The following is a 23,069-nucleotide window of genomic DNA, read 5'->3' as shown; positions in this document are numbered from 1 at the left end:
AGACCTCCAAGAGTTCAGGGAACACAAGCTTCATCATTTATGACTATTCATCTTCGTTTGTTCTGTGGCTTTAAGTATTTGGGAGGCATTTTATCAAGCAAACATCGCAGATTAAAAGCAGTCTCTAACCTGCCGAGTTTGGAGAAACTCCTTAGAATAAGTTTTTGTTCTTTTGAGTAATTCATAAAGCCTCTTATTGCTAACAGTAGATGAGTTAACAAAGATCCAATCGGCTCCACTAAATAAGTGGAAACAATCCAATAACGCCAGAGAGATGATGATTGAATAAACATGACGCCGTCGATAGCAATAGAGCCGTTCTCTTAGCAGAGGAGTTCTCGCAGTTCCTTAGCTTTTATAAAAGGTCTTAAAAGGAAACTCTAAGTGAGAAACTTTTAGTGTAATTTAGGAAAACTCCTTGAGATGAGATCCTTTTGAATGACTACATCCTCAGAAGGCTCCCAACATTAGCTCAACATCCTTTAAGTGCCTCTGTTTGAGCTCTGCAATCTATAAATTCTCGTGTCGACGTACAACTGCGTAGTAGTAACACGCTATTCAGCCCTCCCCCCAAAGAAAATCAGTGTTTGCTGCCTTCGTCGGCCTAAAAGTGAAGATTTAAAAAGCTTCATCGTCAACCAGGGCGTGTGCAGCCACACGTGCGATCCAAATCAAAACGACATGTTTGTGTTTTCTCTGGAGGAGGTGGCCTAGCTCTCTCAGGCAGCTCCGCCCCAAAAGTGTCACCGAACATAAACCCCTCTGTGAATTATGAGCCCTGTGTCAATAGTGGATTCAGTTAAGGCATTTTATATTAGCAGTGTGGTAAATGTGTCCCGCATGTCTCACACATGTTACACTTGTAGCTGCTGACATCTTGTGGTGCTTATTTGTCACTACAAAATACACAGAGAAGGACCGTTAACACATTTGTTTTTGTACTGGTGAATTTAAGATGCCAACCATTAACTGTATGTTGTCATATGTTGCTTTTTCTTTGCTGTTTATTTCTTTATTCCTCTTTCTTGTTTTTTTTTTCACCCAGTATTTAATTGGTCCCAGCTGTCATTTGTACGTGTCCATTATTGGAGTATCGTTCTGTAGCTTTTATTCAGTGTGGCTTTGTGGCACAAAGGCAGTAAAACTGCCTGTGCCAAAGCACACTGACTGTAATCCTGCGGGCTTTATTGTTGGAATGCTGTTAAGCATTAGCATTCCAACTATTGTTATCCTGTTTCTTTATTGTTGGAATGCTGTTAAGCATTCCAACAATAAAGAAACACACCTGTGTGCCAGGCTGCTGGCACACAGGTGTTCGTGATTAAGGTAATCAGCAATGTTGATAAACACACAGGCTCACAGACACACGCGCACATACACTTCTCTCACTCTGTCTCTGTGTCTCTCTCATTCAGTCATTCAGGTCTTGGATACTTTTAGAGGGCCCCCCCCCCCCCCACACACACACACACTTATTCTAATGCTACTCATACTTCTACTACTTATAATACTTCTACTACAACTACAACTTCTACTACTACTTCAACAAATATCGCTACTGCTGACATTTCTTAAGCCACAGAAACCATTCAAATATTAAAATGTTCAGCTCTTTCAGGAGAGGAGTGATATGACTTTTCATATTTGTAAGCTTTAAACTTTGAATTATTCAGCTTTTTGCAATCTTTTTTTAATTGGATATCTAGGGAGAAAATCTTCAAATCCTCTTAAACTTCTTCAATTTTCAAAGCCTTCTTCTTTCCCATACTTTCAGCTACAGACACCATAGTTAAACATTTCAACTAGAAGGGTTTTCAGCAGTGCAGTTTAAATGCTTTCAGGCTACAACATTTTTCAGACAGGTAGTCTCCCATTTCTGTATTTTCAGCCATTTGTAATCTTTAAACTTTTTGAATTATTAAGCTTTTTGCAATTTCTTTTTTGAATTGGATATCAATTTTCAGCAATGTTTTTGCAATTAATTTCAGCTTTCAACTACTACTACAACAAATATCTTCTGACATTTTTTAAACCACAGAAACCGTTCAAATATTAAAATGTTCAGCTCTTTCAGGAGAGGGGTGATGCTGACTTTTCATATTTGTAATCTTTAAACTTTTTGAATTATTAAGCTTTTTGCAATTTTTTTGGAATTGGATATCTATTTTCAGCAATGTTTTTGCAATTCATTTCAGCATTCAGCATTCCAACGCATTTTCAGCAGGAAATGCATTTTCTAGTTCCTCTTTTTATATTTCTTCCATCCCCTTTCTTTGAAATGCTTCTTCTTCTTCATTTTTTTAAGCTACAGAAACCGTTCAACTATTAAAATGTTCAGCTCTTTAAGGACATTTATGCTATCTTGTTTTCATATTTCTAATCTTTAAACTTTTTAAATTATTAAGCTTTTTGCAACTTTATTTTGAATGGGATGTCTATGGAGAATATTTTAAAATCCTCTTAAACTTCTTCATCTTTCAAATCCTTCTACTTCCTCATACTTTCAGCTACAGACACCATTTCAACTTTAAAATACAGAGAAAATCTTAAGCTATTATTGTATGTTATAATCTTTTTGATATCTTTTATAGTTTTTGAACTGTCCCATTTTAACTTTTATGATTTTTTCAGTCCTTTTCTGCCTTTATAATGGGTGTGTATTGCGCAGCTTAGAGTGCGTGATGTCACCGCTAGAGTGAAGAGCAGCTTCAGAATCTTGTGAAAAAAATATTTGTCTTTTGCCTTCGACTCCACAATTTTCACTCTTCATATATATTTTTTTTATCTTGAAGTAGCTAATCGTGTCCTTGTCGTACACAAGTGACTGTGGAATCCCACAGATTTACACATTTGGCAGAAAATCACTTAATTGAGAGGAAAACCAACCAACTGCTCCATTAAATCATGCTGCAAAAACATCTTCCACAGAACACGGTACCCCATTTCTACATCACCAGTTTAGCCACAGTTTTTACACTACAGACACAATTTTCACAGGATCTGGGCCCTATTCCTCGTACGTGGCTAACTGAGTTAGCCGGATAATTTCCAGGATGAGATTACATAAGTGAGGCTTTTCGGTTCCTCGAAGCAAGTTTGGAAAAATCACCATAGCAACACATCCATAAGCCTGAACCTGCTCCAGAGCAGGCTTGAGCTAGATCCGCTGGATAAGCTGCCACTCCCCCGGAAAAAAGTGTCAGCTCCCTTCCTCAGAGATCCATCGATGAGGAAGCGATATTAGTTAGATTAGCGTTTTATAGGGAGAGAGTTCTTCGAGATCGCCAAGATCCGTTATCACATCATGATGACTTCCTGTACGAGCGCTATCGATTCTGCCGACAAGGAATCATTTATTTAAAGACCTTCTCGAGCCGTACATTGAACACCACACGCCATCTACTGTCTCACGGACTGTATCACAGCCTCGCGCTTTTTTGCGAGTGGTTCATGTTTGTACAGTGTCGGTGATGCGGAGAACATCGGGAAAGCCGCTGCATGCCGTGTTGTTCATAAAGTTTATTTGGCGATTAAGAAACTTATGGATGTGTTCATTACATTACCATGGCACATATTGTATTGACTCAACATTCTAAATAATGTTTTTGTGCTTAGTTTTTACTTGCTCCCGTGTCCTCTTGATGGCTGGTTGAACTACATGATGGTTGAAAGCAATCATAATGATATGACAGTATTATTAGTACACCATAGATATCATTGTTGTAGAACATGATTAAGGTGGACTCATGATAAGAATAGAGAGAATTACACACAATTTATTTTTACTGCTTATTATGAATAATACATACACACTGATCCGCCCATACACAGATTCACACACACATATTCAAACTCCTATTCTATATGGTAATCTACACATACATGTATATACACACATATATATATAGTACATGATACATAAGTGCATACACCTACATATATCCTCATAAGTATCTATTAATTCGTATCAATTAGATATTCTTTGGGCTTGTTTTTATCTACTTATTCTGAAAGAGTTGATAGAATTATTTTCACTATAGATCTCATTGGATGATGCATTCCATTAAGCCTACTGCCAGCAGCACATTTAAAGAAATATCATCTGATTGATTGGGGTGATGAGGCACTTAAAGTTAACCGATACATTTTCCCAACACTTGCGCATTTAACGAAGTCTGCGATATTTTGCCATGCTTCTTGTCTAGCCCTCGCAGCGTTAGATTTCGCCATGATTATGGTCTTGCTCCTCATATGCGTTAATGATCATCTCCTGCTCGTCAGCGGAGTAAAAAGAGGCTCTTTCTTTGCGTTTATTTGCCGTTGTACTGTTAGAAAATCATGGTTTTGGTGATCGACGCTTCCCCCTTTTGAAGTAGGACGGACACGCGCAACGATCCTGATGACTGACATCTGGTTCAAATTAACGAGACTGTCTGAGCGCGGATCAGCCTTTGAGGAACCGAGATAGCCTGATGTCAATCATCGAGTTAATTTAAGCTGGATAATAGGACATTTGATCGACTTAGTTCAACCACGTACGAGGAATAGGGCCCTGTTGTTCAACTCATGCTTTCTCTAATGTATTGATATCGGAGCAATAGGAGCTACGGTTATGGGGTTTTTCAGGATTTGTTTGAGAGGTGTTTCCCTGTCTGTTCTCCATGAACAGGCTGCTGGCACACAGGTGTTCGTGATTAAGGTGCACATACACTTCTCTCCCTCTATCTCTGTATCTCTTGGATACTTTTAGAGGACCCCCCCCCACACACTACAACAAATATCACTACTGCTGACATTTTTTAAGCCACAGAAACCGTTCGAATATTAAAATGTTCAGCTCTTTCAGCAGAGGGGTGCTATATGTCTTCATATTTCTAATCTTTAAACTTTTTGTATTTTAAGCTTTTTACAACTTTTTTTTTTAAATTGCAAAAAGCTTAATAATTCAAAAAGTTTAAAGATCATAAATTGCTGAAAATATTTTAAAAAAAAAAGCATTTAAACTGTACTGCTGAAAACCCTTCTCGTTTTGTATATTGCTCTGGAACTCACAATTTTAACACCGCAAACATAAAAAACACATCAGCGCGTTCGGCAGAGTCTTATCTTTCTCACAGTATCCATCCTGCTTTTTGTTAAAAGGAGGCAGGACTTTTGTTCAAAATCACCGTTTACTGTAACGTTTCTTAATCAGTCTGCCTCTAACACCAGGTGCGTCCTCACCATGGCAACCAGTTACACACATGCACACAGGCTCTCTCTGTCTCTCTACACACACTGTCTCTCTCTCTGTCTGTCTGTCTGTCTCTCTCTGTCTGCCTGTCTCACTCACTCACTCTGTCTCTCTATCTTTCTGTCTGGCTGTGTCTCTCTCTATCATCTGTCATTCGACCCCTCTGAATCTAAAATGCAGAAAAGAGAGTAGCACTATCTCAATTGAACCTGAACAACACTAACATCGGCGTGTGTGTATATTGCGACGTCTTCGGGCAGTAGAAGCCACACTGTCAAAATTTCTTGCGAATTTTTCTAGTTTGAAGATACTCTCTCTCCTTCTCCAGGGCTTGTGTATGACAGTCTGATGTTGAAGCATCAGTGTGTGTGTGGCAACGCTCACATCCACCCAGAGCACGCTGGGAGAGTGCAAAGCATCTGGTCCCGACTGCAGGAGACGGGCCTGCTGGGCCGCTGTGAGGTACACACACACACACACACACACACACACACACACACACACACACACACACACACACACACACACACACACACACACACACACACACACACACACACACACACACACACACACACAAACACAAAAAATCAGGACCTTTGTACAGTACACACAGCAGAGCTATGCCCACAATGCCGAGAGGTCATGGTTTCGGTGCAGGCTATCCCAGCATGCACTACAATACGCTTCTAACATTCGCCTCCCAGGAGTCGACTTTAAGGCCTTCATGGCAGTTAGCACAGCTGATCTTCTCATCATCTTCATCATCATCATCATCATCATCATCGCCATCACACTTAACACGTGGTCTCTGTATTGTGCTTTGCAATAGTTGATTCTAGTAATTGCCAAATATCCATTTATTTTGTCTTAGAGGAAAATAAAAACCTGCAGACTCCTTACTCAGACTCTCTTTGTGTGTGTGTGTGTGTGTGTGTGTGTGTGTGTGTGTGTGTGTGTGTGTGTGTGTGTGTGTGTGTGTGTGTGTGTGTGTGTGTGTGTGTGTGTGTGTGTGTGTGTGTGTGTGTGTGTGTGTGTGTGTGAGCAGAGGATTCGGGGGCGTAAAGCGTCTCTGGATGAGATCCAGTCTGTCCATTCAGAGTTCCACACTCTGCTGTACGGAACCAGTCCGCTGAATCGACACAAACTGGACCACAAGAAGCTGCTGGGTACCTGTCTGTCTGTCTGAGTGACCTATATCCCTATATAGTTGTGACACATGTATACTGTATTTATGATATAAAACCCTTCTACATTGTTTAGCATAAAGAGGCACTTAACCCCTGATGTGATCTGTAGTTCTGCTTCTCTGTAACGCATCCCACCTTGTGCTGCGTTCACAGCAAACACCGAGCAAATTTTCGCCTTTTGTTACTCGTGCTACTTTGACTGCGAGACGGGTAACCATTTCCCAAATAAACACTATGGCTGCTTTGTACAAGTTGTGGAAGTCCCAGATACGTTGGGAAACCAAATGCCGTCGTTTCTGGGTTCATAACATCATCCAAAGGCGCTGTATTCACCGTATCCAGAGAGCCACACGTTAACTGGTTTACTGCAACGGTACAACAACACAAGCCAAACTGAATTTTGCTGCAATTTAATTGCAATAAACGGATAAAAAGGATGCCGAAATAACTACATAATGTTGCATAGTTGTAAATTCATGCATTGTCAGGTCTGTCTGCAAAGAGACAAGGAAAAAGCTTTTAAAAAGGCTTGTTTTCTGAATGCAGTTTGGATCGATCACTGCTAGGCTAACATTGTAGCTGCTCCAATTAGGTTTCTACAATTAAGGCAGTCTATGGTTAATGCACGTATATTAGTGTTAATACAATACATAGAGTTTTGTCAGGTCTCTGTACAAATATGAGGTACTATTGTAGAGCCCTGGCTGCCCACGGACGACTATAATATTCTTTTTCCTCGTTGAGGACAATCCGAATACTGATAAGCTTTCGGGACACAGCATTATGCAAATACCCCACGCCAGTTGAATTCCACGTTTCTGTGGCAGTTGCTGCGTCTATTCGCGTCTTCCACTTCTATGTAACGGCGCCGCGCAAAAAAGTTTGCTTCACATTTGGTGTGAACACATCAATACGCACCACAACACCTGTAAGTAACCTGTACTCTGGTTGTTCCAGGTCCAATCAGCCAGAAGATGTACGCTGTTCTTCCCTGTGGAGGAATTGGGGTGAGGCTATCTCTCTACTCGCCTCTCTCGGTCCACCTCTGTCTCATGTGTCTGCGTATCAGTGTCTTAGCTCCGGTCTGATCTCTGCGTGTCCCCGGCAGGTGGACAGTGACACCGTGTGGAACGAGATGCACTCGTCGGCGGCGGTCCGCATGGCGGTTGGCTCCGTCATCGAGCTGGCCTTCAGAGTGGCGGCGGGGGAGCTGAAGGTAACGCGCAGGGAAACACTCACAAGTGCACTTCTGCTGGACAAACGTGGCACAGCGTCTGACCCGTCACTCTGTGTCTGTTTCCACACTAGAATGGCTTCGCAGTGGTGCGTCCACCAGGCCACCACGCTGAGGAGTCCACTGCCATGTCAGTACCAGATCATCGTTACACAACTGAATACCTCACTACATGTCGCCGACGACTAATGGTGTGTGTGTGTGTGTGTGTGTGTGTGTGTGTGTGTGTGTGTGTGTGTGTGTGTGTGTGTGTGTGTGTGTGTGTGTGTGTGTGTGTGTGTGTGTGTGTGTGTGTGTGTGTGTGTGTGTGTGTGTGTATTTGTGTGTGAACAGGGGGTTTTGTTTCTTTAATTCAGTAGCCATCACTGCCAAGCTGCTGCAACAGAAGCTGGGCGTGGGCAAGATCCTCATTGTGGACTGGGTGAGTCGCACTGACGCACAAACACACTCACACACACTCACACACACACATACACACACAATCTGTCGACATTGTCACCTGGAAAGAATTTCATTTTTATCTTTACTTCTTCTTTCGGCATAAAAGCGTGAATTACTCATTAATAATGATCATTATTCATAGGAAATACAATTTTTATTTCAAAATTGTTGAGTGGAGTGATGGTATAAATGTATGATCCACTGCTAAATCTGTTGCACCATTATCTAAGATTCACAAAATGTTTTCTATTTAATTGTTTACCATCACTGATTCCCACTGTCCATATTCACTTTACACTGACGTGACTGTGAGGCTCACTGTTCATATCATAAGAGGGAAAAAGCATTAAAAGCGCCAAAACCCTCAATACCTGCAGCTTAATGAAATTCCTGCTGTTCTGCTGCAAAGAAATACACCTGTGGATGACTGTGCTGTTTCATGTATCAAACTTAAATAACGGCCCGGCATCTACCTAGCACCCCACTGGTCCTCTACAGTAGAGGGCGGTCTGCACGCCCCCAGTCTGGAGAAACAGACGGATACCAATGCACTGCTGGATGGGGCCACTAGCAAACCACCTACAAAAGTCTGTTTAAGTGTCTGCTATATTTGGAATATTTTCTCGATGGAGAACTGAAGCTGTTAAGCTTCCGCGCTATCTTCAAAGCCACAAGACTCCTTTGACAAAAACCTTTTTTTTACCTTTTTGGACCACCACAGCAACAACTGTTTAGTGAGTTTGGGTTATTGTGGGACTTTGGTGTTTTAAAGCAGTGGTCCCCAACCACCGGGCCGCGGACCGGTACCGGTCCGTGAGTCATCTGGTACCGGGCCGCACAGAAAGAATAAATATTATATTATTTCCGTTTTATTGATTATCAGAAGTTTTATTTTGAAAAATGACCGGATTCTCTCGCAATTTCATCCGCCTGAGCCTCTTGACACATGTCAAGACGTTTGTCTAAGTCACGTGATACATTACCTCAAAAATTAAGCCCACAAACTAGCGAAAATGAGTAAAACACTGCAAAGACGAAAAGGCCACCTTTTCACCGCCAGAAGAAGAGTCTACGACTTCCAAGAAAAAGAAAGCTTCATTTAACAGACAATATCAGGAGTCTAATTAAATATCAGGAGTAATTCTGACGGACAAGCCCACTCTGCAGAATATGTGGCGACAGAGGAAGATCAGCTGCTGGAGATTGTAAATGACGGGGGCCTTAAAAGTATGTTTGAGACAACAACTCTGCTGGTGTTTTGGATTAAAATCAAGGCTGAATATCCTGAGATCACCACTAAAGCACTGAAAACCCTGCTTCCATTTCACACATCCTCTTTGTGAAGCGGGATGTTCTGCAGTGACAGCAATCAAAACAAAACAAAGTAGACTGGATATGAAGAACACACTTCAGGTGTCATTCTCTCCCATTAACCCCAGATGGGACCATCTCGTTGCAGAGAAACTAGCTCAGGGCTCCCACTGATTCAGCGTTATTGTGAGTTGTATTTATTTATGCATTTTATATTTGTTTTCATGCCGATCGTATCATTTTAATTTGTTCCGGTCCGTCGCGCAAAAAAGGTTGGGGACCTCTGTTTTAAAGGGTTAGTGGGGATTAGTTCTGATCAAGGCAGCGGTCGAGTCTTGAAGCATAGATGGATACAACGGCTTCAGTTCCCCGTCAGAAAGGGCCGTCTGACAGAAGATGAATAATCTAACTATAGCGTACACTTTAACTGATCATGACTTTTTTTGGTGGCTCTCATACATGTTGGTGCTGCCCTCGTCCACAGCAGCAGTTCTGAGCAGGCTTTTATTCAATAAACCAAACGCAGTGTGCTCAGAGTGTCTGTATCACAACGACCTACTGACCGTCTCTCTCACGCCACCGCAGGACATTCACCATGGCAACGGCACCCAGCAGGCCTTCTACAGTGACCCCAACGTCCTCTACATCTCCCTCCATCGCTACGACGACGGGAACTTCTTTCCTGGCAGCGGAGCTCCAGAGGAGGTACACACACACACACACACTCACACACCACACACACACACTCACACACCACACACACACACACACACACTCACACACCACACACACACAGGCTCACACAAAGCAGAGGTGAGAATTCAGAAATAGTTGAACCGGTGTCATAAGCCCCATGTTCTGAAAATGACTAATAACTACAACACTCCAGCTCACCCACTGGAATCTCTCTCTGACCTTTAGCTAAATGGTGAATCTCCCCCGCTGGGTACCAGTCAACTATTATCTTAGAATAACATGAGGCCTAAACGTATCATTTGTAAAACACTTAAGCAGTGGTGATGATACTGCCACTGTGTTTAAAAGCACCCTGTGTGTTTGTGTGTGTGTGTGTGTGTGTGTGTGTGTGTGTACGTGTGTACCCACAGTTATGCTTTAATTTGTCTGACTAAAACACTTCGAGTGTATCCCTGAGGCCTGACAAATGCATTTACTTCCTCATGAAACTTTGTTTACCTGAACCCTGAACCCTCGGGGTCTTAACTGACGTCACCTGGTAGATGGTTGAGTGAGAGACGCCGCAAGACCTTGAAATGGTGTAAATACGAACTGGACAGCACTGTGCGCCGATATATCGTGTTACTGTGACAACATCATAACGTTGTCATGTTATGTACAATTTTAAAGTATTTCACTGCCTGATTTGGACATTTTCCGGGCTCTTGCCTTACGAGGCCACAGGTCATTTTCTTAATATTTGTACTCTTTTTTTAAAGCAGCTTCAATAAGCTAAATTAAAAGAAATGGTAAACCGGGTGTGTAATATAGTCTCTGCTTGCATTTCTCTGATTTCATGTGGTTTTATGTCCCATCTTAAATCCTTTCTGTGTAAATGTAATATGCTAAGCGGAACACCCATACCTGATATAAAACAGCATAGGAGTGGGCAGATTGAAGATTTGGGCCCAGGCAATGAACACTGATGTTCCGTCCTCTTTGTTTTTTTTGTTTTTTGAACGCCTCGCGGCTTCCCCAGGTGACCTTGTGTTAAACGTCACAAGCAGGGTTCAACCTCCGGTTCTGACGCGTTAAAGCCAATGCGTGTCCTAAACTCGCATTCTCTCTCCTGGCCATCAGGGGGCGACTCCTCTGGTTGTATAGAAGTCTATGAGAAAATGACTCTACTTCTCTCTTGATTTATTACCTCAGTAAACATTGTAAACATGAGTTTATGGTCTCAATCTCTAGTTTCAAGTCTTCTTCAATACAGCATGATGTTCATTTAGTAAATGATGGTCCATTTAGAGTCAAACAGACCATAAAGCAGGGTATGCTTTAGGGCGGGGCTACTGTGATTGACATGTTGCTACCAGAGTTGTATACGATGTCTCTACATCACTCCTCCGCAGTCCAAATATGGTCACATTCGACCATAAAATTACATTTTGTTCGGTAATATTGTCTTGCCAATATTTATCCAAACCTCAACCAAATGTTGGCAAAAGCAGCCCATTTTTTTTTCTACCAGCCCAACGCTATTCTTCCCAGCCCAACAAAATCAAAACCAGCCGAATCGGGCAACGCCGCCTATGCTTCCAGTCTACCATGCCATCTTGCCGGGGACCGCTCCTTGCTGCCATCTGCTGGACCGGTGGCTGGTGCTACTAACAGCCCTGATTTAATAACTTATTAAATCAGGGCTTTATTTCTCAGAGTGGAACAGAGTGGATAAAAACCTCTCCTGCTTCTGCAACGGTAAACAATAGAGTAAGAAATACACACAGGGTCAGCCTCCCATGGGCGGCATCCCATTGGCTCCCCAGTCCCACAACTCATGAATACAAATGTGGTTTTAGTGCGCTGTTTGTGGCTCGTTTACTCGAATTAAAAGGATGCAGGATCATCAGCGAAGAAAATACAACACAGACTCATTTTTTAGGTTAATTACATTCTATGTGGCTTAATTTGCTTTAAAAGTAAAAAAAACAAATCAATTCGCTCATTTCAAATATGTAATAATATTTTATTAAGCTTGCTGACCTGAATTAAGTTTTTTGGCTCTTGGTGTATTGCCCAGCCGCCACTGCATAGTACCAATTAAACACCCAACGGAACCAAAGCCCATGTGATTTATTGGTAATTGAATCTACAAATATTGGTGGTTCTTTGGTATTTGATATTCCAGTGAAGCACACAGACTGACACAGAGTCTCCCGCTCTGCAGGTGGGATCAGGTGCTGGTGTTGGTTTCAATGTGAACATAGCATGGACCGGAGGAGTAGAGCCGCCTATGGGGGATGTGGAGTACCTCACTGCCTTCAGGTACACATTAATATGACGTTTGGTGCATTGGTTAAAATTCGTGCATTGGCCGTAAGGTTAAGCAACATTCTGTAAAATGTGTGTGTGTGTAGAAGCGTAGTGATGCCCATCGCAGAGCAGTTCAGTCCAGACGTGGTCCTGGTGTCCGCGGGCTTTGACGCTGTGGAGGGTCATCAGTCTCCTCTGGGAGGATACAACGTCTCCGCCAAGTGTGAGTGCTACACCGGTCACCGCGGTGACCCCTAACCGAGACAATTCTTTGAACGCCAACATCTCTGCTGCGTGACTACTAAATACTTTGTATTCAGTGTTTCTTAACTGTGACCAGTGTGTGTGTGTGTGTGTGTGTGTGTGTGTGTGTGTCGGCAGGTTTTGGTCAGTTAACGCAGCTGCTGATGGGTCTGGCGGGCGGCCGCGTTGTTATGGCGCTGGAGGGCGGTCATGACCTCACGGCCATCTGTGACGCATCGGAGGCCTGTGTCGCCGCGCTTCTGGGAGACCCGGTGAGAGAGACAGATAATTATTCTTGGCTGATTGTCCAATATTTCTGTGAATAATATGGAATTATGGCACTGTGACAAGTTGGAAAACATGCACTTTTATAAATTAAGGGAAATAGTAATTTGATGGTGTATTGTATTGAATGTGATTGATAGGACTCATCACACATGAATACGTGGTTGAAATAATATTGTGTTTTCTTGCATCGGTTGCTTTGTTCTGAATTGTACGAGTTGAGATACGTAGTGTTAAACTGTGATCTACAGTGTGGTCTTGATCTCGAGTCGGGGATCGATTGCTTTGATCTCCGCCAAGTGGCGTTAGAAAAATACCCGCGATCTTTTTTTTGCCCTGTGTTTTTTGTTGTTGATGAACATTAAACCTTCTGCTAAGAAGCAAACTATATATCACTCTCGTGATTATTCATCCACCCCTTTTTACTTGTCTTACCGCCAGTAAGACAAGTACTCAGTCTTTAACTAGTACAAACAGTCAGCCAGCGTTACTTCTCAGTACAACGTTATTGTCCATTTGAATGTTAAAGGAGCAGTTCAACATGTTGGGAAATGAGCTTATTTTTATTTTCAGACTCAGGACTTGGTTAGCGTAGCTTAGCATAAAGATTGGAAACGTGTAAACGGTTAGCCTGGTTCTGTTCAAAGTTGAAAAATACACCTACCAACACCTCTAAAGCTCACTGGTAAACACCTGTTTATTACTCCCACCCACACACCCGGCCGAGCCAATCATGAGCCAAGCTCACTTTCAATAGAGCCAGGCAAGCTTTTTTCCCCTCCTGCTTTTGATCATTATGCTAAGCTAGGCTAAACACGCCATTCATAACACTCAAGATTCCTGTTTATCTTCTCACCTGACTCTGGGAGGGACAGTGAATAAGCGATTTCCCCTAAAATGTCGAACTACTCCTTTAGACACAGCAGTGTCGGCGCAGGCAGATGAGACTTAAAGGTCGAGAAGCCTCCAGTCAGTCCTCGTGGTCAGCACTGTGTTTGCTGGATGTATTTCTTAAAAACATAAAATACACAGGCTGATCTTTCTGTTAACACACGTTCTCTGTCTCTCTCAGTGTGACTCAGTGTTTCAGTGGCCTCAGGAGAAGCCATGTCCAAAAGCTTGGGCCTCACTGGAGAGAGTAATAGAGATCCAGAGTAAGAAACACACACACCAGATATACACAATGATGTGAAGCTACAGCACGCCTTCATCCCTCTGTCTCTCCATCCCTCCTACAGATAAACACTGGTCGTGTCTCCAGAGTTTGTCTCAGACGAGTGGCCACTCGCTATTGGATGACCCCCTGGGGGCTCAGGGCCAATCGGAGAAGGACGAGGCAGAGACGGTCAGTGCCATGGCCTCGCTCAGTGTTGATGTTGAGCAACCGCACTCGGAGCCCGACAACGCAGAAACCAGCAGGTCAGCGATGCGCTGAGACAGCGTTTTTAAAAGGGACTCAAGCAGCTGTACGCCCGTTTAAGACATGGCCTGATGATTCTCACTTTTTATTCACCAAAATATGTTTTAATTAGGATCAACATTATATGATATTGAAGGGTATTTTTGCAAGAACAATATTTGCGCACATACAGGTTGTGTGGGCTAGCTCTTGTTAAGCTCTTGTTAAGAGCTAGCCCAAAGTTACGCTCAAATATATATATATATATGTATATATACGTATATGTATATATACATATACACTAGGGGTGTAACAATACGCGTATTCGTATTGAACCGTTCGGTACGAGGCTCACGGTTCGGTACGCATGACGAACCGAACAATACGTTTTAATAATACTAGTCCATTTGGAAAATGCAGAAGTTGTGGGAAATATTATGTTTTCGGTGGAGCCACTGTTCTCAAACTGGCAACCCACATGACGTAACGGACAGCGTGCTCTCTGACACGCCCACCACCAAAGAAAAACAATTCCAGTCGGGCACTTTTGCGCTGTGAGACACGCTACACAAAGCTAGCTCGGTGCAATATGGCTAATAGACCAGAAATAGAAGATCCTCCAACGGCCTACAGGTCTGGTGTTTGGAGCCACTTTGGTTTCTCTGTGAACTATAAGGGCGATGGCGAGAGAGTGGTGGATACAAAAACAACGTGGTATGTCGCATTTGCTACACGAGTGTAGGCTACATCAGTGGGAACACCTCAAACATGTTAACCCATTTACGCCGACATCACCGCAGTGTGGCAGTGAGTGGAACTAAACGAAAACCTGGAGCAGCACACACGCTTCAAACTCTCCCTGAAGCATTTAAGCAGCTGTTCCCTGCCGATTCGAACAAGGCTAAAGCGATCACCACGGCGATTGGTCCATTTATAGCCGCGGACATGAGACCGGACGCTGTAGTGTAAAACGCTTTATGAACCTGCTGAATGTTATTGAGCCCCATTACACAATTCCTTCCCGAGCCCATTTCAGCTAAACCGTAATTCCTGTTTTGTACAAGAAAACAAAAGCACAAGTAGAGAATCAAATGTCCGAGGCACCCGCTGCTGCTCTGACAACGGATGCCTGGACGTCAAGCTACACAAATCTACCGACTGTACCTCACCGCTGAACGGGAGATGGAGAGCTACGTTCTGCAGACCACTTGAGAGTCACACAAGCGAAGATTTGGTCCAAGTAAAAGTTGGAGCGAGCTAATGTAACTATTCCTGTGACTACTGATAATGCCAGGAATATAGTAAATGCTGCTGGAGCTGCTGGAGTAGGACCACAAATAGGATGCTTTGCCCATGTCATTAATCCAGCATCTCACAAAGCAACGGCAGTGCAGCAGATCTCTGGCCTCCTAGCAAAGATCAGAAAGATTGTGACCTTCTTTCACAGAAGCACAACGGCAGTGAAATGATGATGGAGAAGATGTAAGTAACAATACTACATTTATTTTTTTAATTAAGGAGCAGTTTTTTATGCTTATGTGTTGCTAAGAAGACACCCCAGAAGATGGGTCACTCAGGTATAGTTCCATCATTGTTCAAAGTCAAAGAATAACTTTATGATGTTAGTTTTAATGAATAAATATATTTAAAAATTAAGTACGTTTCTCTGGCATTTATAGTTTTCTACTGTATTGAAAACGTACCGAAACGTACCGAACCGTGGCACCACTGTATCGTACCGAACCGAACCGTGAATTTTGTGAACCGTTACACCCCTAATATACACATATATATATATATACACACATATATATACACACAGTATATATATATATATATACAGTTGTGTGAAAAAGTGTTTGCCCCCTTCCTGATTTCTTATTTTTTTGCATGTTTGTCACAGTTAAATGTGTCAGATCATCAAACAAATTTAAATATTAGACAAAGATAACACAAGTAAACACAAAATGCAGTTTTTAAATGAAGGTTTTTATTATTAAGGGGGAAAAAAAATCCAAACCTACATGGCCCTGTGTGAAAAAGTGATTGCCCCCTAAACCTAATAACTGGTTGGGCCACACTTAGCAGCAACAACTGCAATCAAGCGTTTGCGATAACTGGCAATGAGTCTTTTACTGCGCTGTAGAGGAATTTTGGGCCCACTCATCTTTGCAGAATTGTTGTAATTCAGCCACATTGGAGGGTTTTCGAGCATGAACCGTCTTTTTAAGGTCATGCCACAGCATCTCAATCGTATTCAGGTCGGGGCTTTGACTAGGCCACTCCAAAGTCTTCATTTTGTTTTTCTTAAGCCATTCAGAGGTGGACTTGCTGGTGTGTTTTGGATCATTGTCCTGCTGCAGAACCCAAGTGCGCTTCAGCTTGAGGTCACGAACATCTGTTCGGACATTCTCCTTCAGGATTTTTTGGTAGACAGCAGAATTCATGGTTCCATTTACCACAGCAAGTCTTCCAGGTCCTGAAGCAGCAAAACAGCCCCAAACCATCACACTACCACCACCATATTTTACTGTTGGTATGATGTTCCTTTTCTGAAATGCCGTGTTACTTGTACGCCAGATGTAATGGGACATACACCTTCCAAAAAGTTCAACTTTTGTCTCGTCAGTCCACAGAGTATTTTCCCAAAAGTCTTGGGGATCATCAAGATGTTTTCTGGCAAAACTGAGACGAGCCTTTATGTTCTTTTTGCTCAGCAGTGGTTTTCGTCTTGGAACTCTGCCATGCAGGCCATTTTTGCCCAGTCTCTTTCTTATGGTGGAGTCATGAACACTGACCTTAATTGAGGCAAGTGAGGCCTGCAGTTCTTTGGATGTTGTTCTGGGGTCTTTTGTGACCTCTTGGATGAGTCGTTGCTGCGCTCTTGGGGTAATTCTGGTCGGCCGGCCACTCCTGGGAAGGTTCGCCACTGTTCCATGTTTTCGCCATTTGTGGATAATGGCTCTCACTGTGGTTCGCTGGAGTCCCAAAGCTTTAGAAATGGCTTTGTAACCTTTTCCAGACTGATAGCTTTCCAAAGATGTGATAAACCACAGTTAATTTATGTTTTAACAGGGGGGGGGGCAATCACTTTTTCACACAGGGCCATGTAGGTTTGGATTTTTTTTCCCCTTAATAATAAAAACCTTCATTTTGTGTTTACTTGTGTTATCTTTGTTTAATATTTAAATTTGTTTGATGATCTGAAACATTTAAGTGTGACAAACATGCAAAAAGATAAGAAATCAGGAAGGGGGCAACACTTTTTCACACAACTGTGTATATATATACATACATATACATACATACACACAGTATATGTGTATATATATATATATATATATATATATATATATATATATATACACTACCGTTCAAAAGTTTGGGGTCACCCAGACAATTTTGTGTCAATTTTCAGTTTCTTCGCAATTTGTCGCATGGAATAGCTTCATTTCTAAGAACAAGAATAGACGGAGAGTTTCACATGAAAGTTCTCTTTTTCTGGCCATGTTGAGAGTATAATCCAACCCACAAATGTGATGCTCCAGATACACCTATGTAGATATTTCATTAAAAACCAGATGTTTCCACCTAGAATAGTCATTAACCACATTAACAATGTATAGAGTGTATTTCTGATTAATTTAATGTTATCTTCATTGAAAGAAACAGTGCTTTTCTTTGAGAAATAAGGACATTTCTAAGTGACCCCAAACTTTTGAATGGTAGTGTATATATATATATATATATATATATATATGTGTATGTATATATACGTATACATATATATATTTGTATTTATATATGTGTACACATATACATCTATGTTTTGACAAATGCTGTTGAATCTGATATTGTTTAATTTCACCCTCAGGTCCACAGAGGAGCCGATGGAAGAAGAGCCTGTATTGTAGGAGGAACTTAAAGGAGAATCACACACAAAGACCTACAAATTCACCTCCTTCTGGCACCTCCTCTTCCTTCTCTTCTTCCTCCACTGAGTGTGCGCAGTTGCACACACAAACACACACAGCAGAATTGTGCCGTTGTGGAGGACTCACGATTTTTCCGTGGAGAACTTTGCGGATGCAGAAGAAGACAGGGACTGACGAAGACACGTCTCTTTTCTTCATCGGCCCGGAGGAGGAGCAAATGACTTGTTGGCATCTCCATGGAAACCAGAGGAGGAGAGGGTCAGCGAGGGGACACACGTCTTGTAACCTGCATACTTTGTCACCTGTACACAGCACCACTGAATTCTTTCCCTTCCATCCGACTTCCTATTTCTCCTCGTGTCCACAGCGGGACCACGACTGTGGAATTTGAGTCAACATGTCAGACGCCGAGTGGACGACTTGTCCTTTTGTCCGTCTGTCAGAGAAACAGGCTGAGCGAATGTGGCGGAGGAGGAGTAAACTGTTTTTAAAATGAACAGAGGAGGAACTAGGTGCCTTTCAAAAAAAGAGAAAAAAAAATAAAAAAAACAACAACAAAAGAACAAAAAAAAACATCCAATCAGAAACCACAAAACACCACCGCAGCACCTCAGCAAACCAACCAGCCAATCAGGACTGAAGAAACACTGATGCACACGCTCATACTGCTGTCGTCTCAGTCAGTTCATTTCTTGTTTCTTCATCTGGATGCCTTAATTTGTTCTTATCTCACTATTCAGCAACCTCGAGAGAGAGAATCATGAGAGTTCCTATAATATATATATATATTTATAGGTTTATTGAAACTGATAAGAATTGTATTTTCTTTCAAATCTGACAATATTCATGCCAGGTACTCCCAACAGACTTTAATTTAGTTTGGGAAGAAAATCCTCTAAAGCCATCGTTACACACTGGAAATCCCCAGCAAAAGTCTCCATTGAATATTTCTGTCATTACCGTTAACGATGACGTTCACTCAGACTTTTCTGGGATCTGGTGTCCGTGTCTCAGGATCAGGCCCGTTTTAACAGTCTTCATTGGTTGAGACATGTGACGCGTCTCTCTCTCTCTCTTTCGCTCGTGGTAGTCACGTCAGCTGAGCCCCGCCCCCTTCTTCTCGAAAAGGGGATTGTGGCACATTTTCAAAACACCACGACGACCACCACATCCCTCCCTCGTTTTTGTTGTTGTTAAATTGTAATATTTCCTCTTTGGTGTAAATACTTCCTCCTGTCCTGTTGCCCATGGTTACGTCACAGCAGACTCAGTGTGGTCACTTTTCTATTTCTGTACATACATATATGTATAAAAAACACAAAGTACTTTCTCTTTTTGTATAAAAAAAGAATATTATACACACACACACACACACACACACACACACACACACATGTATATATATATTATGTTTTATCCAATCAGATTGGATTCATGAATATATTCTATATTCTATTGATGTTTTAAAGGTTTGGTTGTTGACAGGAAGTAAGCACATGGTCTGATGTCACCAGACCGCCACCTGTATGTTTGTTTGTTTGTTTGTTTACAGATGTTGAGGACAGCTGGATACTGTTGTTGTCGTGGTTGGGGGTGAATAGCGGAGCTCCAGTTCCTCTGGCAGGACCAAGCATGCAGTGCTGCACTCCACAGGCCAACAGCAGCAGCTACAGAAAGGGGGATATTAAGGTCAAAGGTCATGTTGGGGAATAGGTTGGTCCAGTGATGATGCGGTACGCCGCAATACGTTGTACTCGGCTAGAATTTCGTTGCACTTTGCACAGAATTACCGTTTCAACTGTTTTTACTTCACGCAGTGAGTGCGTTGTGAAACACGCTGGGGCAACGTTGTAGTTGCCATTTCCATTCAGTTGATTTGTGCTCAATAAGTCTTTTGCGAGCACGAGGTTCTAACTTTTGGGGGGGTTGTCGCAGATCCATAAAACGTCTTAAATTGCATTTTCTGAATTTAAGTTAGCAAAACTTTTTTGCTACGGCAGGTCTTACATTTTTTAGTTGATGCTAATTCCGCTACCGGGGATTGTAACTGTAAAGTAACCCAGGCTAGCTACAGATCGCTACCGGTTCATTTTCTCGGGAGATCGTACCCGGTGGCAGACATAATTGCATCGTGAAAGCGCCAATCTATAGAAGACCTTTCTTGGTCAGGGTCAGTGGGGTCTTTTTCCCTCCATTGAAGTGGCTAAGACCACCCTGTAAATTGATATTTTTCAATATTAACCCAACTTCTTTAGCTTCACGATTACGCTGCACCAAACCAATTACAAAAATACATTTATTTTATTTTAAAGATTACAGTTTTAGCTGGCAAATCAACTCCACAGTATCGAAGACGTCTTGTTCTGTACATTCTGCCAAATGATGCCACAATTCTCCCAAGAACCACTGCACTTAAACGTGGAAGACCGTTCGTTTACCACTTCTTTAGTCCGAAATCACGAAAGGTTTAAGCTACCGTCCTCCGCTCGCTGGAGAAACCCAACGGACGCAGAGCCTCTGAACTGGACCATTCTATCACCCACATCCATAAATACTCAACTCTGTCGGACACAACCTCACTAAACTCCATTTCCCATGACCCTCTGCTGTGTGGCCAGCGTCGTAACCTCTGGGTCCCCTCTGTTCAAAGCAATATAACACTAATAGGACAGCGGAGACCGGGAGGACTACAAAGACCAGCACACGCGTTGCCATGGTCACACATTCGCAAAGCTCTCTCTGGCTTTTGATGGGGTCGAGCGCCAGCATGGATTGATCAACGGGTTGATTGATTTATTGAGCTGTGTTTCCTGGCGGTTCAGTGTAGTCTTTTTTTTTTTGCTCGTGTAAACACTATGGCCATTTCGTCCGTCACAACAGTAATCGGTAATAGCAGCGCCTCGGGGGGGAACGGCAATGCGGTGTTGACGCCTGAGCTCAGCTGGAGTTCATGTGGAACAAGAAAGCGGCAACTACCACAGAGCAATTTATACTTTATACTTTAATTTATACGCCACTTACAAATGGCTTAGTAACAACATTACAATGTTTTAAACTAATACCAACAACGAATAGTATTTTGCCAGCATCTAGTGGCCATTAGAGGAACTGCAGCATAAGATATATTGTTTTCAACAGTAATTCTGGTTTATCACAACTTGGGCCTTATTTTTTTGTAGATTTAAGCCATCATTTCCATAGACAATAATAACAATTTACTAATCAGGTTCATCTGGAAACTCGAGAACTTCAATAAATATAATTTGACGGAGAAAGAAACACAAGCAGGCACAAACACATAGAAACCCACGGCATACTCCTCACAGCTGTGTTCCTGTACAGTGAGGGAGTATCGCTGACTGTTTTACCATCAATGTGAAGCGCTTCACCCAAAGAGTCAATGTGTGTATGAGTTGCAAGCAGTTCAACCAAAGAGCGGTCTTAGAGCGGTATTTCACAATAAAAAGCAAGAGAAAATGTCTTTCTTTTTATATCTTGTTTTGCTGATTTTTGTTTTTCTCTAATTTTCTTTCCTCGCCAATATGTTTATGCCATCTTGTGCTTCTGCAGAGGTTTAGTGGGATATTTTCACACTGCAGCTGAATGGTCAACTAGCATTTCCTGTTGCAGATTCTCTAAAAATATGTTTAAAACTTGGCTGTTGACCTCAGGCTTTTTTTAACCGGCCTGTGTGTAAATACAACACATTTAACTGAAGACACTACTAACTAATTCACCTCAGCCTTCTGTAGTAGTGATGTTGCTGCGTTAGGACATTTCAGCTCACTTTAGTGAGTTCAACTGACCAAACAATAAGAGCCAGAGTGTAATTGTGGTGGTTGCCGCTGACGGGTCTGATGGTTTGTGTCGTCTAAGGCCACGATTTCTTGCCGTTTCGGCATCTCCTCCCCAGTCCAGAGGCCGCACAGCTTTACTGTCACTACCGCGCACACACACACACACACACACACACACACACACACACACACACACACACACACACACAGGTGAATCGCACACTTTCACGCACACGGACTATTTTGCTACACAAGTTAAATACTGTATATTTCTTGATATGTTTGATACTGTGGTGTAAATGTAGTGTCCTGCTATGATGCGGTGTGTGTGTGTGTGGGTGGGGGGGTATTTTTTGGACTCTCGGGTGGGGTCAGGGGAGGTTCGGTATCAGTGTGACTGTCGCCTTCTCCCTCCCTCCCTCCCTCCCTCTCTCTTTTACCTCTGTCTCTTTTTAAAGGGGAGACGTTCTCTCCGTTATCTTTTTCTCTCGTCCGGCTCGTGACGGAAACATTGAGAAAAAACACCAAAAAAAACACCCGCCACTCCCGTTTGGTTGGAACCGATCACAAGCACATTCCTGACTCTTCTCTGTCCTGTGCTGCCGTTTTATCCGGATTCTTTCCTGTCGCGACGATACAACACGTGTTCTCGCCGACTCACATGTACATAAAGCGCATATATGTGTACACATGTGCAATACACGCTATTCGAGCAATCTATTACTGTGACTATTATTGATGATGATACTTGTCCCTTCTCTCGAAAGATTCAGCCCGTTTCTTTTTCCACCTCCTCGTCCCCAATTGTGTTGCAGGAGCTTAAAAAGGGAAGAACTTGTGATTCTTCACGCTCAGTTTCATTTCGGGGGTTCGCGGACATTTTAATGGAGCCCTTTTTTATTACTCTCACTGTAATGTTGTGACGTTGATCCTGATTCTCTGTTTCTTTGTGTTTTTTTTAAGTGGGCCTGTTGTTAAACTTGTCTGGAAACTCAATAAAGCAATTCACTGAC

The 23,069-nt window shown here is 42.4% G+C and overlaps 1 protein-coding gene across 1 annotated transcript in view; it reads left to right on the top strand.

The window, feature by feature from the left end:
- hdac5 (histone deacetylase 5) overlaps positions 1-23,069 on the top strand; it is a 39,831-nt gene extending 16,762 nt beyond the window's left edge. The window contains exons 14-26 of the mRNA XM_079177749.1: positions 5,562-5,695; positions 6,282-6,402; positions 7,381-7,430; positions 7,532-7,639; positions 7,732-7,787; positions 7,991-8,078; positions 9,995-10,114; positions 12,312-12,409; positions 12,502-12,620; positions 12,779-12,912; positions 13,998-14,079; positions 14,164-14,344; positions 18,199-23,069. Of these exons, the coding sequence (XP_079033875.1) occupies positions 5,562-5,695; positions 6,282-6,402; positions 7,381-7,430; positions 7,532-7,639; positions 7,732-7,787; positions 7,991-8,078; positions 9,995-10,114; positions 12,312-12,409; positions 12,502-12,620; positions 12,779-12,912; positions 13,998-14,079; positions 14,164-14,344; positions 18,199-18,238 (1,331 nt within the window). The 3' untranslated portion in view covers positions 18,239-23,069. The remainder of the gene's footprint in view (positions 1-5,561; positions 5,696-6,281; positions 6,403-7,380; positions 7,431-7,531; positions 7,640-7,731; positions 7,788-7,990; positions 8,079-9,994; positions 10,115-12,311; positions 12,410-12,501; positions 12,621-12,778; positions 12,913-13,997; positions 14,080-14,163; positions 14,345-18,198) is intronic.

Source organism: Pholis gunnellus (assembly GCF_910591455.1).
Source record: "Pholis gunnellus genome assembly, chromosome: 17".
Classification (NCBI taxonomy): domain Eukaryota; kingdom Metazoa; phylum Chordata; class Actinopteri; order Perciformes; family Pholidae; genus Pholis; species Pholis gunnellus.
This window is presented reverse-complemented; position numbering and strand designations above follow the sequence as displayed.